The 14,189-nt window shown below is 50.6% G+C and overlaps 1 protein-coding gene across 7 annotated transcripts in view; it reads left to right on the top strand.

Annotated features, from left to right (window-relative positions):
- The first annotated feature begins 8,736 nt into the window (after window positions 1–8,736).
- LOC110486281 (SRC kinase signaling inhibitor 1) overlaps window positions 8,737–14,189 on the top strand; it is a 56,406-nt gene continuing 50,953 nt past the window's right edge. For 3 of the 7 annotated variants that reach the window (XM_036940978.1, XM_036940979.1, XM_036940977.1), the window contains exons 1-2: window positions 8,737–8,941; window positions 10,024–10,367. In XM_036940978.1, the coding sequence (XP_036796873.1) occupies window positions 8,896–8,941; window positions 10,024–10,367 (390 nt within the window). In that variant the 5' untranslated portion in view covers window positions 8,737–8,895. Of the gene's footprint in view, window positions 8,942–10,023; window positions 10,368–11,245; window positions 11,828–14,189 lie in introns of those variants that run through there. The other 4 variants (XM_036940982.1, XM_036940980.1, XM_036940981.1 and 1 more) reach the window with 2 other exon arrangements.

Here is a 14,189-nt window from a genome sequence, read left to right as displayed (position 1 = left end):
GCAATAGTAGCCAGTAGTAGCCAATCAGCGTTGAGCTAAACTGAGTGAGCTCAAATGTGAGTGGTCCTGGAGCACCAAAAAAAAGTGTCAAGGGAAGCCACGTTGGATTTGGCCTCACACAAACCACACAGATAGAGCAGTGAACGTTGCCAGTCACAAAGCAAAATGTCATTGACAGAAAAAAACTTGAATTTTGCATCTTGTTGTTTTGTTGCCCTCTGGTGGCTGGCTGGCTAGCTAGCTAAAACGGGCCCTTTCCTAAATTAGCTATGGGTGGAGATAGGCATTTGGACGTGGTTTTACTTAATTCTCCGTACTGGAAAATGATTATAACAGTAATTCATACATGGGCCTCTTGCCCGAGATGATGGAAGTTCAATATGTATCTAGATGTAGTAAGCTAATGCTAACTAGATAACTTTGCCCATGATAGGAAGTTAGGCTAGCGAGCAAGCATTTTAGCCAGGTAGCCTAGACAACAACAACTAAAAGCGTGTACTGTATGACAGAGGCGTAGACCGTTTCGTCACCATAAAAGAGAGGAGGATGGCGTTGGCGTTTCTCTAAAAGCAGGGTGAGTCAAAATGTTTGTTCTACATATGCACACACACACACACTCACACACACACACACAGCAATCAGTACCATGAACAGCCACATCATATTTAGCTTACTTTGACTGGACTAAATTGGTTTTGGTATCTTTTAGTTGTCACTGTATTAAACGAAGCAGAGGCGATTGGATGATGTTGAAGTTGACATGGTGCTGGAATAGTGGAGGCAGCTCATGTTTTCTACGTGACTTGTGGAAAACTCTCCGGTGTTATAAATCAATAGTTGTTTAGTAGTATGGTTATTTTACCCTCTCACTATCTCTCTCGCTCTCCTCAGTGGCCATACCATATGCTCATTATGAGCTCCCTGGACGCTCCATCCCTGGTGCAGTGGTGCCTGGCAGTTCAGAGGGAAGGCTGGGGAGAGATGCCCCCTTAAGGTGTGTGCCGCTGGGGCAGGCAGCTGTGGTGTAAGAAGAGGCATGGTGGTGGTGGTGCAGGGGTTGGATGGATGCCTCTGTATGAGTAACACATCCCAGGGCTCTCTGAGCAACACTGAGGCTCTGCCAGATTTCGTATTACTGCATACAGCTCCAGAAAAAATCCCTGCTGCCTGTCAGAAAAGATAGTTCATCCAATACATTAACTATTATGTTTGAGTATTGCTCTGTGTGATCTTACATTCCTTTCTTTCCAGCTCCCCCTACCCATCTCCTCCTCTCCATCTCCTCCTCTCCATCTATCCCTCTCCCATCCCCCCTCTCAATCTCCCCCTCTCCATCTATCCCTCTCCCACCCCCCCTCTCAATCTCCCCCTCTCCATCTATCCCTCTCATCTCACCCTCTCCATCTATCTCTCTCTATCTCCCAATCTCCATCTCCCCCTCTCCATCTATCCCTTTCCATCTCTCCCTCTCCCCCTCTCCATCTTCCCCTCTCCCCCTCTCCATCTTCTACTCTCCATATTCTCCACTCCATCTCCTCCTCCTCATCTCCCCCTCTCAATATCCCCCTTCTCATATTTTCCTCTCTAGCTCCCCCTCTCCATCTTCCCCTCTCCCCCTCTCCCTCTCCCTCTCTGCCTCCTCATCTCCCCCTCTCCATCTCCCCCTTCTCACCTTCTCCTCTCTATCTCCCTCTCTCCATCTTCCCCTCTCCCCCTCCCCCTCTCCATCTTCTCATCTCCACCTCCCCCTCTCCATCTATCCCTTTCCATCTCCCCCTCTCCCCCTCTCCATCTTCCCCTCTCCCCCTCTCCATATTCTCCTCTCCATCTCCCCCTCCTCATCTCCCCCACTCCATCTCCTCCTTCTCATCTTTTCCTCTCTAGCTCCCCCTCTCCATCTTCCCCTCTCCCCAACCCCTCTCCATCTCCCCCTCTCCATCTTCTCCTCCTCTCCATCTCACCTCCTCCTCCCCCTCTCCCCCTCTCCATCTTCTCCTCTCCATCTCCCCCTCTCCATCTCCTCCCCTCCATCTCTCCATCTTCCCCTCTCCCCCTCTCCATCTCCCATTCTCCATCTTCTCCTCTCCATCTCCCCCTCTCCATCTTCTCTTCTCCATCTCCCCCTCCCCCTCCTACTCCCCCTCTTCCCCCCTTCTCAATCTCACTCTCTCCATCTTCTCCTCTCCATCTCCCCATCTTCCCATCTCCATCTCCCTTTCTCCATCTTCTCCTCTCCATCTATTCCTTTCCATCTCCCCCTCTCCCCCTCTCCATCTTCCCCTCTCCCCCTCTCCATCTCCCCCTCTCCATCTTCTCCTCTCCATCTCCACCTCCTCCTCCCCCTCTCCATCTCCCCCTCTCCATCTCCCTCTCTCTATCGTCTCCTCTCCATCTTCTTCTCTCCATATTCTCCTCTCCATCTCCATCTCCCCCTCCTCCTCTCCCCCTCCTCATCTCCCCCTTCTCACCTTCTCCTCTCCATCTCCCCCTCCTCATCTCCCCCTCTCCATCTCCTCCTTCTCATATTTTCCTCTCTAGCTCCCCCTCTCCATCTTCCCCTCTCCCCCACCCCCTCTCCATCTCCCCCTCTCCATCTTCTCCACCTCTCCATCTCCCCTCCTCCTCCCCCTCTCCATCTCCCCCTCTCCATCTTCTCCTCTCCATCTCCCCCTCTCCATCTCCATCTTCTCCTCTCCATCTCCCCCTCTCCATCTTCTCCTCTCCATCTCCCCCCTCCTCCTCCCCCTCTCCATCTCCCCCTATCCATCTCCCTCTCTCCATCTTCTCCTCTCCATCTCCCCCTCTCCATCTCCCCATCTTCCCCTCTCCACCTCCCCCTCTCCATTTCCCTCTCTCTATCGTCTCCTCTCCATCTTCTTCTCTCCATATTCTCCTCTCCATCTCCCCCTCCTCATCTCCCCCTCTCCATCTCCCCCTTCTCACCTTCTCCTCTCTATCTCCCTCTCTCCATCTTCTCCTCTCCATCTCCCCCTCCTCCTCCCCCTCTCCATCTCCTTTTCTCCATCTTCTCATCTCCATCTCCCCCTCTCCATCTATCCCTTTCCATCTCCCCTCTCCCCATCTCCATCTCCCCCTCTCCCCCTCTCCCCCTCTCCATCTTCTACTCTCCATATTCTCCTCTCCATCTCCCCATCCTCATCTCCCCCTCTCCATCTCCTCCATCTCATCTTTTCCTCTCTAGCTCCCCCTCTCCATCTTCCCCTCTCCCCCACCCCCTCTCCATCTCCCCCTCTCCATCTTCTCCTCCTCTCCATCTCCCCTCCTCCTCCCCCTCTCCATCTCCCCCTCTCCATCTTCTCCTCTCCATCTCCCCCTCTCCATCTCCCCCTCTCCATCTCTCCATCTTCCCCTCTCCCCCTCTCCATCTCCCATTCTCCATCTTCTCCTCTCCATCTCCCCCTCTCCATCTTCTCCTCTCCATCTCCCCTTCTCCTCCCCCTCTCCATCTCCCTCTACATCTTCTCCTCTCCATCTCCCCCTCTCCATCTCCCCCTTCTCATTTCCCCCTCCCCATCTCCTCTTCCCCATCTCCCCCTCCTCATCTCCCCCTCTCCATCTCCCTCTCTCCATATCCTCCTCTCCATCTCCCCCTCCTCATTTCCCCCTCCTCACCCCCCCTCTCCATCTCCACCTTCTCATCTTCTCCTCTCCATCTCCCCCTCCTCATCTTCTCCTCTCCATCTTCCCCATCTCTATCTCCCCCTCTCCATCTTCTCCATCTCCTCCTTCTCATCTTTTCCTCTCTAGCTCCCCTCTCCATCTTCCCCTCTCCCCCACCCCTCTCCATCTCCCCCTCTCCATCTTCTCCTCCTCTCCATCTCCCCTCCTCCTCCCCCTCTCCATCTCCCCCTCTCCATCTTCTCCTCTCCATCTCCCCCTCTCCATCTCCCCCTCTCCATCTCCCATTCTCTATCTTCTCCTCTCCATCTCCCCCACTCCATCTTCTCCTCTCCATCTCCCCCTCCTCCTCCCCTCTCCATCTCCCTCTCCATCTCCCCCTCTCCATCTCCCCATCTTCCCCTCTCCATCTCCCTTTCTCCATCTTCTCCTCTCCATCTATTCCTTTCCATCTCCCCCTCTCCCCCTCTCCATCTTCCCCTCTCCCCCTCTCCATCTCCCCCTCTCCATCTTCTCCTCTCCATCTCCCCCTCCTCCTCCCCCTCTCCATCTCCCCCTCTCCATCTCCCTCTCTCTATCTTCTCCTCTCCATCTCCCCCTCTCAATCTCTCCATCTTCCCCTCTCCATCTATCCCTCTCCATCTATCCCCTCCGTCTCCCCCTTCTCATTTCCCCCTCTCCATCTCCCCCTCTCCATCTCCCCCTCCTCATCTCCCCCTCTCCATCTACTCCTCTCCATCTCCCCCTCCTCCTCCCCCTCTCCATCTCCCCCTCTCCATCTCCCTCTCTCCGTCTTCTCCTCTCCATCTCCCCCTCTCCATCTCTCCATCTTCCCCTCTCCATCTATCCCCCTCCATCTCCCCCTCTCCATCTCCCCCTTCTCATTTCCCCCTCCCCATCTCCTCTTCCCCATCTCCCCCTCCTCATCTCCCCCTCTCCATCTCCCTCTCTCCATATTCTCCTCTCCATCTCCCCCTCCTCATTTCCCCCTCCTCACCCCCCCTCTCCATCTCCACCTTCTCATCTTCTCCTCTCCATCTCCCCCTCTCCATCTCCCCCTCTCCATCTTCTCAATCTCCCCCTTTTCATTTCCCCCTCTCCATCTCCCCCTCCTCATCTTCTCCTCTCTATCTCCCCCTCTCCATCTTCCCCTTTCCCCCTCTCCATCTTCCCCTCTCCCCCTCTCCATCTTCTCCTCTCCATCTCTCCCTTCCATCTGTAGGCCAGCCCATTGTGTTCTGCAGAACACGACGCCTTCTGTTGTGAGACTAGCCAGGTCCCCTCCTCCTCCCCCCCCCCCCCTATCTCCGCTTGTTAAATATCCTCAAATACAGGATTCCTTCCTCCTCGGCATCCATCTGCAATCCCCCCCCCCCTTCTCTTCATTACTCTCTCTCTCTTTCTCTCTCGCTATTACTCTCTCTCACACTATCTCTCTCGGTCTCCTCAGTGGCCATACCATATGCTCATTATGAGCTCCCTGGATGCTCCATCCCTGGTGCAGTGGTGCCTGGCGGTTCAGAGGGAAGGCTGGGGAGAGATGCCCCCTTAAGGTGTGTGCCGCTGGGGCAGGCAGCCGTGGTGTAAGAAGAGGCATGGTGGTGGTGGTGCAGGGGTTGGATGGATGCCTCTGTATGAGTAGCACATCCCAGGGCTCTCTGAGCAACACTGAGGCTCTGCCAGATTTCGTATTACTGCATACAGCTCCAGAAAAAATCCCTGCTGCCTGTCAGAAAAGATACAGTAGTTCATCTAATACATGAACAATTATGTTTAAGTATTGCTCTGTGTGATCTTACATTCCTTTCTTTTTGGGGGTGAAGGGAGGGTTCAGCGTTATATGGCTGAGCCTCAGGCATCTCTACTTGCCTACCGCAGCTGAATCGTTGTTTGTTTTGCCAGTTGAATGCTCTTGAACGTACCATCTCTCTTCTGAGGAGAAGCAGGAGAAGCTCTGAGTTCAGAGGTCAGTTCCTATGGTATCTATGCGACCAATCCACCGTCGCGCTCTCTCTAGGAGCGTTACATCACTTAGCATTATGTGACTTTGCAGTAGACTCACTCAATCCATTACGTCTGACAAGCCGCGCTCAAGATGAAGTACTGTTCTGCAGCCGACCTCTCCATGATGCCTCTTTTATGGGGCTTTTAAAGGGTGATGCCCCTGCGTGGTCATTGTTTGCAAGCTTATGTAGAAATATATTGGCTGTGACAAATAAAGACGAATAACCTGTCTTCCTGTTTCTATTATTGTCCTCCTCCTTCCCACTGAACTTTTAACAGGGCTGTGTTCAAGACGGGCACTGACTGTGTGAACTGGTTACCAACCACATAGCAATGGAGCTGAATGACTAGGTAGTAGATCTCTAGTAGATAGCCATGTAAGTGAATGACTAGTTTGTAGATAGCCGTGTCACTGAATGACTAGTTAGTAGATCTCTAGTAGATAGCCGTGTCACTGAAGGACTAGTTAGTAGATCTCTAGTAGATAGCCATGTAAACTGAATGACTAGTTAGTAGATCTCTAGTAGATAGCCATGTCACTGAATGACTAGTTAGTAGATCTCTAGTAGATAGCCATATAAACTGAATGACTAGTTAGTAGATCTCTAGTAGATAGCCATGTAAACTGAATGACTAGTTAGTAGATCTCTAGTATATAGCCATGTCACTGAATGACTAGTTAGTAGATCTCTAGTAGATAGCCGTGTCACTGAATGACTAGTTAGTAGATCTCTAGTAGATAGCCGTGTCACTGAAGGACTAGTTAGTAGATCTCTAGTAGATAGCCATGTCACTGAATGACTAGTTAGTAGATCTCTAGTATATAGCCATGTCACTGAATGACTAGTTAGTAGATCTCTAGTAGATAGCCATGTCACTGAATGACTAGTTAGTAGAAAGCCATGTCACTGAATGACTAGTTAGTAGATCTCTAGTAGATAGCCATGTAAACTGAATGACTAGTTAGTAGATGTCTAGTAGATAGCCATGTCACTTAATGACTAGTTAGTAGATCTCTAGTACATAGCCATGTAAACTGAATGACTAGTTAGTAGATGTCTAGTAGATAGCCATGTCACTTAATGACTAGTTAGTAGATCTCTAGTACATAGCCATGTAAACTGAATGACTAGTTAGTAGAAAGCCATGTCACTGAATGACTAGTTAGTAGATCTCTAGTAGATAGCCATGTAAACTGAATAACTAGTTAGTAGATCTCTAGTAGATAGCCATGTCACTTAATGACTAGTTAGTAGATCTCTAGTATGGTTTGTGTTGAATGTCTTGCAGATCTTCATCTGGATTAGAAACAAAGCCTTTTCATCCTTGACTATTTCACAAACTATAACAGTTACAGAGATGTGTTGTGTCTCTCCCAAAATAATAGATTCCTAAGCTCTAGTGGATGTGTGATGAGTGAGTGAACGACTGAGTGACAGTGATTATATTGATGTACTACTGTATATTCAGCTCATTTGATTGTTCAGGGCCCTGGCCAATCAGCCTGTTAATGTGGCTGATGCTCAGGCACATCATTATGTTTCCCTAGGGGGCCCCGCCTGACCAGCCATTATAATGCATATGGGGCCCCTTAGTCAGGGCTAGGGCACAATAAGCCTCCATCTAATGAAGTGTACACCACAGATCTGTGGGGCTAAATCCAGCAGCATGTACTGTAGTAACTATCTCCGCCAGAGTGCTCAATACTAATGTTATTACCCAAGAGGTCAGTCCATTTAGCCTCATCCAGTCTATCAGTACTCCCTAACACAGTGTTATGGAAGGGTACCAGTATTTAAAGAGAGCCCTATAATCAGTGTGCTGTGGTACCCATCGCTTTGAAGAGAGAGGGTGTGGTTACGGTTGTGTTGTGTTTAGGTTGATTACAGGAGAGGAGAGGTTGTACAGTATGTCTGCTTGTTGACATGTGTCACGTTGGTATGAAGAATTTTGGAGACAGACGCAGGAGTTTTTATTATACCCCATATTACGGCGTGTCGTGAAAGGACGCGACGACCGTCCAAACCTTGAATAAATAACACACGCACACGATGATTAACACACAGACCCGTAATCATCTGCACAATCCACAAGGGCACGAAAGCCCAAAACACACTGCACAGGTACTCACACGCACCAACGGACACTGGGACAATAATCGACAAGACCATGGTGAACAAAGGGTACATATATACATATATACAAATACAATCAGTGGGAATAAGGGCCAGGTGTGCGCAATGAAAGTTGGGATCTGTGACAGACCCCCCCCCCCCCCCCCCCCCCCCCCCCCCCCCTCTCGTCTCTTCTCTCCAAGTGGCTGTCTATCCATGACAGCCCGTGTGGCCTCTGGTCCTCAGAATCCTACCTGTTGTGTCCAGCCTTGGCGGCCCCCTCCCTTCCTCCCTTTCTCTCCCTCCCGCCCTCCAAGCTCTGTGTGGTGATTACCAGTTAATTTGATGCCTCTAACCTTAGGAGCGCGACGTCGCTCTGCTCCCTTCATCCCTCCCTCAGCTCAGCTCCATCAAAAAGGATCCTGATGAGGCTTTAATGTGCATATGCCTCACTTCATTCAGCCCAACGAAGCCTCACTGCTTTTCACCAGGGTTTTTTTTCTTCTTCTGTGCCTTTAGATTAATTTAACACCCCCCCCCAAAAAAAAATAATTCCCTACCTGCTTTTGAATTATTTATTTTTGTACCTGCTTTGAGTTGAAAGATTCTAATTAGATCCTGCCAACTGTTGTATTTAAAAGTGTTTGGGTATCTGAACCTTCTGGGTAATGATGGATGGTGTATTATACCATCTATTAGTGTAACAGTATAACTTTAGACCGTCCCCTCGCCCATACCCGGGCGCGAACCAGGGACCCTCTGCACACATCAACAACAGTCACCCACAAAGCATCGTTACCCATCGCTCCACAAAAGCCGCGGCCCTTGCAGAGCAAGGGGAACTACTACTTCAAGGTCTCAGAGCAAGTGACGTCACCGATTGAAACGCTATTTAGCGCGCACCACCGCTAACTAAGCTAGCCGTTTCACATCCGTTACACTAGCCTGCTGCTAGTGGAATATAAACAGTAATATCAAGCCACAACTATTTATAACAGCCTTTATAAATACACACACATACATATTCCATTCATAATCCATTACACAGGTGGTACATAGAGAGTGGGACTGTGTCATAGGTGTGCGTGTCTTTGTGTGGTTGCGTGTGTGTGTGCGCACACACAGATTAACCTTGGGCATGTTTCTTCTTTTAGCCAACGCTGGGGCCTGCTATCCAAAACAAGGTAACTGAGTGGGCGAATGGCACCCTTGTTGTTCTCATGCTTAAAGCTCATTGATCTCCACTGTCAACCATTTCGTGTTTCACCGACCCCCCCCCCCCTCCCCCCCCTCACCCCGGTGTTGTCTGTGTTGATTAGGGAGGTGATAAAGGACCACCCTGGCTGTCGGGGAGACAAGCGTCCTCAGAGCCCTGCTCTCTCCATTACATCTGTCTGCTATCTCCTCTGGAAGGATGGGAGGGAGACCTGGATATTGAGGGAGGAGGAGGGGAGGAAGAGGAGGGGCGTGTTTAGATGAATGGAGAAAGATCAGTTAGGAAGTGGGGGACTTGGAGGGGGTGGGAGGCGGCGGGTTTGAGGTCGGGGAGTTTCTTCTTTTTGCAGCTGCCTCCCCGATTTTGGAGAGGTCATTTTTCTCTCTCTGTGTCTTCAGAAAGCAATGAAAGGCACTTCAGATGACAAATAGGAGCAGAGAAATGAAATATCCTACAGAGAGAATTCTGCTCCATTCTTTTCTTTGATCTATTGCAGGAGCATCCCCCCCTCTAAAGTTGAGATCAATAATCCTGCAGGGAGGCGCTTTCTCTCTTCTGTTTGGTTTTGTTCCGTCTTGGTGGCAATGAGTCTAACATCCCATCTCTCTCTCTCTCTCTCTCTCTCTCTCTCTCTCTCTCTCTCTCTCTCTCTCTCTCTCTCTCTCTCTCTCTCTCTCTCTCTCTCTCTCTCTCTCTCTCTCTCTCTCTCTCTCTCTCTCTCTCTCTCTCTCTCTCTCTCTCTCTCTCTCTCTCTCTCTCTCATCGCTTTCCTCTCTTCCTCTGTGTTCATCTGCCTGGGTACATCTGTGTGTCTGACTGCCTCTGTCTGTGTGTCTGTCTGCCTCTGTCTGTGTGTCTGTCTGCCTCTGTCTGTGTGTCTGTCTGCCTCTGTCTATGTGTCTGGATGTTTGTGTGCATGTATCCGCCTGCCTATCCTGTGTGTGGCGATCCACTTTCCACCTGACCTGCTACCCCCTCCCTCCCTCCCTCCCTCCCTCCCTCCCTCCCTCCCTCCCTCCCTCCCTCCCTCCCTCCTTCTGTCCATCTCAGATCCCTCAGAGCGTGGTGGCGGTCACATGATCTCGACGGATGACCTTGAGTACCCGCGGGAGTACCGGACGCTGGGGAACGGGACGCGGCGTTTCTCCAACGTGGGTCTGGTGCACACCTCGGAGCACCGCCACACGGTCATCGCAGCCCAGAGCCTGGAGGCCCTTACCAACCTGCACAAGGTGGACATGGAGTGCAAGAGGGACGCCTTCATGGACCACCTGAAGAACAAGTACCCGCCCCAGCTGCAGCACCCCGGGCATCAGCACCACAACCCCCCCTCGCCCTCACCCTCCCACGGCAGCATGAGGCAGCCTGACAGAGAGCGAGCCGCTCGCGAACAGGTAACACACACACACACCTACCTTTATTTTCCACTGCATGGTTAGGGTGGAGCTGGTTACAGTGCAGTAGTTTCAGATTGGTCTCTGGGTCTGTAGGTCTGTGGTGGATAACTGGGGCTGCTCTGTGTGAAGGATGATCAGTGTTCTCAGTCGGATGGTCGAGAGAGAGAGAGAGAGATCTGATGGCCCAGCATCACCTTGTTAGCAGTGTTTATCAGGCTGTCACAGCCCAGTGAGTATGTTTGTCTGGACTGACAGTTTAGTCATCCAGCCTGTAGACCTCCTCATAGAGGGGCAGGGTGGCTTCACTGGGGCATGAAGCTGACACACAATACACTCTCGCCTACGCAGCACTCTCCATCTATCTCTCTCCCCCTCTCTCTCTCCATCTCTCTCTCTCTCTCTCTCTCACCCTCTCTCACCCTCTCTCACCCTCTCTCACCCTCCCTCTGGTGTTCCTTCCATCAAGTAACATAATACAGTATATTCATATTTTGCTATTTTACTCTCCCTTTTCTGCAAATCACCTATTCCATATATTCTCTCTCTCTCTCTCTCTCTCTCTCTCTCTCTCTCTCTCTCTCTCTCTCTCTCTCTCTCTCTCTCTCTCTCTCTCTCTCTCTCTCTCTTTCTCTCTCTCTCTCTCTCTCTCTCTCTCTCTCTCTCTCTCTCTCTCTCTCTCTCTCTCTCTCTCTCTCTCTCTGTGTGTGTGTGTCAAGAGGCAAAGACAAAGTAATCACAAGAGCTTTGGAAGAATGGGAGGGAGAGAGCGAGAAAATGGGAGGGTGGGTGAGAGAAAGGTGGAGTCCATAGTTCCCACAGAAACTCTCCCTAAAATGGAAAGCGGTGATATCACATTGCAAAGGTCAGGCTGGAGAGAGGGAAGGATAGAGAGAGAGAGAGAGTTACAAATCCTAAATCGCCAGGATATCGTCATCGGGGCACGAGGGCGAGAGCAGCAAAGTCTGGAATTCCTTGTCATCTACTGGTTGTGCATGCAATCGTCTGGGTGAAACATGGACAGGGGGGAGGAGGGGGACAGAGAGAGAGAGAAAAAGAGGGGAGGGAAAGAGGGAGCAGCAGAAGAACCAGTCAACCAGCCTGCTAGTCAATTAGCCAGCGCCAGCGGGAGAGAGACAGCCACCCACCCATCTGCGAAGGAGTTAATCGCCTGGTGTTGTAATGAATTAAATAAAAGAGTTTCCGCCGCATGTGCCGGAGAGAGGGAGGGGAGAAAGAGAGAGCCAGAGGGAGAGAGGTAGGGGAGGGGAGAAAGAGAGAGCCAGAGGGAGCGGAGGGGAGAAAGAGACAGCCAGAGGGAGAGAGGTAGGGGAGGGGAGAAAGAGAGAGCCAGAGGGAGGGAGAGACTGACAAAGCGGTATGAGGATCCTCTGCACCTGACGGAGGGAAAGGACAGCCTGGTGTGACTGGAGAGGAGTGAGGACAGGAGAGGAGAACAGGTGAGAGCAGGGGGAGGACGGGGGGTGTTTAGTGAGGGAGGAGTGCGTTTAGGTCTGGGGGGGAGTCTCGTATGTCAAGGCAGGGCTGATCTATGTTGTGGTTGTTGTGGGGACAGGCTCCATGCGTTTGGCAGCTGTAAGGCAGGCATTCTGGTAGAGTGTATGTACAGTATGTGTTTGTGTACAGGTGTGTGGGTACATGTGAATAATAGTGACAGATTGAGGAATAGAACGAGAGAGACTGACTGAGTGAGAGAATGACGGAATGAGAGGGGCGGGGGGTGGAGGAGGGGTGTAGGAAGGAGAGGAAAGGGGAGAGCGCAGTCTGCTTTGCATGCAGGTCAGGCAGTGCGGCGCTCCAGTCTGTGAGGCTCTGTTCCTTCTGTCGAAGAACCCTGCCTGTCTACGGCCCTCTCCTGCACGTGTGAGTGTGTGTGTGTGTGTGTGTGTGTGTGTGTGTGTGTGTGTATGCATATGTTTACGCTAGACAGTGAGGCAGGGATGCTGTGGGGGTTGCGGTGTATGTCAGTGTGTGTGTGTGTGTGTTTTGCTGTGGGGGTTGTGTCAGTATGTGTGTGTGTGTGTGTTTGTGTTTGTATGTGTACGCCGTGGCAGGGGAGAGATGGGAGGGGAGAGGGAGGAGGGATACAGCATACATTTAACCCCTGGTCCTCACCTCTAATTCCACATGGAGGTGCAGGCAGATCTGTGACCTGAAACACGTTGGGTAGTAAATATGTAACGCAGCAGGAGTATGTATTACCTGGGGGGTTGAAGATGTTTCAGCTTAGTACTAGGGATGCTGGTGGAGTCATACTGTATGTATTAGCTAGTATGGTAGACTGGTGTGTGGTGACTATGATCAATCTGGGACTGAGGAGGTGGATGCAGATTGTTGACTCGCCTGGGTATGCTGAGAGGGGTTTGGCACAGAGTAGGATTTTTGAGGGGGGTTCATTTATTTTCAATTAGTATACTGTATGTAAAGGTTATGATTGGTCAGAAACTATACTTCAAGGTAAACAAAACGGCTTTATATTACTGAGCGCATAGTGTTGTCGTTAGAACCCTCTGACCTGTGCTATCTACCACACGGCAGCACTATTTGCGACTCAAAGTCCAATCTGTAGGATGGCCAATCAAGGTGCAGTTCAAACAACAACAGGAGCTGAAGTGGTGGAGGAAGAGAGGCTGTTTACTCTGACCTTAGATCTGTAAACAAGACTCATTACACCACAGTCCACAGAACAGGCACATGCCCAATAAACATTCTCACATTACTAGTCTGTGAGGGAAAAAAACATCATTCAGGAGTTATTCACTTGCAGAAATGTGTCTGTCTGTCTGTCTGTCTGTTCGTTCCAGGGTTGTCAGGGGCAACCCTAAAGCCCAGGCAGTCTAGACTGAATGACTGACTGACACATGAGCAGGTAGAATCTAACCCAGCCCATCCCACAGGCAATAGAGCCTACCTCCTAGTACAGTCATGACCTACTTTCCACATGGACACACACACATTTCCATCCTGCTGACACACACAAAGGCACAAAGCTTTGGTTCACCTGACCGCCAACACAAAACCAGTAGAATGGACTAGAAGTCACTTATAGAACAGAGAGAAATGAGAGAGGTCAAGAGTGTGAACTGAATGTGTTCTATAGTAGACTTTAGTGACATCACAACGTTATCTTATAGAGATGTGTTTTTACGTTAGTAACATTCAGCTCCCCAGTAAAGGAAGCTCAGGGTTTGGGCCGATTCCCATTTATTTTGCGTCAGTGTAAGCAAAACTCTGTCTCCCTGGATCTGACCGTTCTCGCCAGTTCTGACAGTGCTAGACATTACAATGAACTCAATCCCAACATTTAATTTCAACACATGCCCCATCCATCCTGTAATGTCGAGAGAAGGTGAACTGATCAGGGAGGCTCATCTGCATATGTAATCAGCAGCCACCTATGTGGTTCAGGGAACCAGAGGAAGTTCCAGACTGTCGCTGTAGTTGTTTAGCCTTGTGTGTGTTGTATAGCTGATTCCTGTCACAAACAGGTCTGGTAACAGGCTAGTTGTTGTTGCCATGGCAAGGCATATTGCCGCTGTCCTGTGGGCATACACTGTCCCTCTCTCATGGGTTATACAGGGAAAACAGAGAACGGTATACAGTGGACAGAGCGCAGAGATCCAGGGTCAGTTTGAAGCTGTGGGTATAGGTGTTGCCATGGCAGGGAGTCATGGCGGTGCCACCCAGTGCCCTGTGGTTGTATATTGTTCCTCTCTCCAGGTCATCACTTAGTCTGGACTGAATCATAAAAAATTCAGCTCCATTGATCAGCATGGGGTGTAGAGGTAGCTACTATTGTAT

Source organism: Oncorhynchus mykiss, chromosome 13 (assembly GCF_013265735.2).
Source record: "Oncorhynchus mykiss isolate Arlee chromosome 13, USDA_OmykA_1.1, whole genome shotgun sequence".
Classification (NCBI taxonomy): domain Eukaryota; kingdom Metazoa; phylum Chordata; class Actinopteri; order Salmoniformes; family Salmonidae; genus Oncorhynchus; species Oncorhynchus mykiss.
Note: the sequence above shows the minus strand (reverse complement) of the source record. Positions and strands in the feature narration are given on the sequence as shown.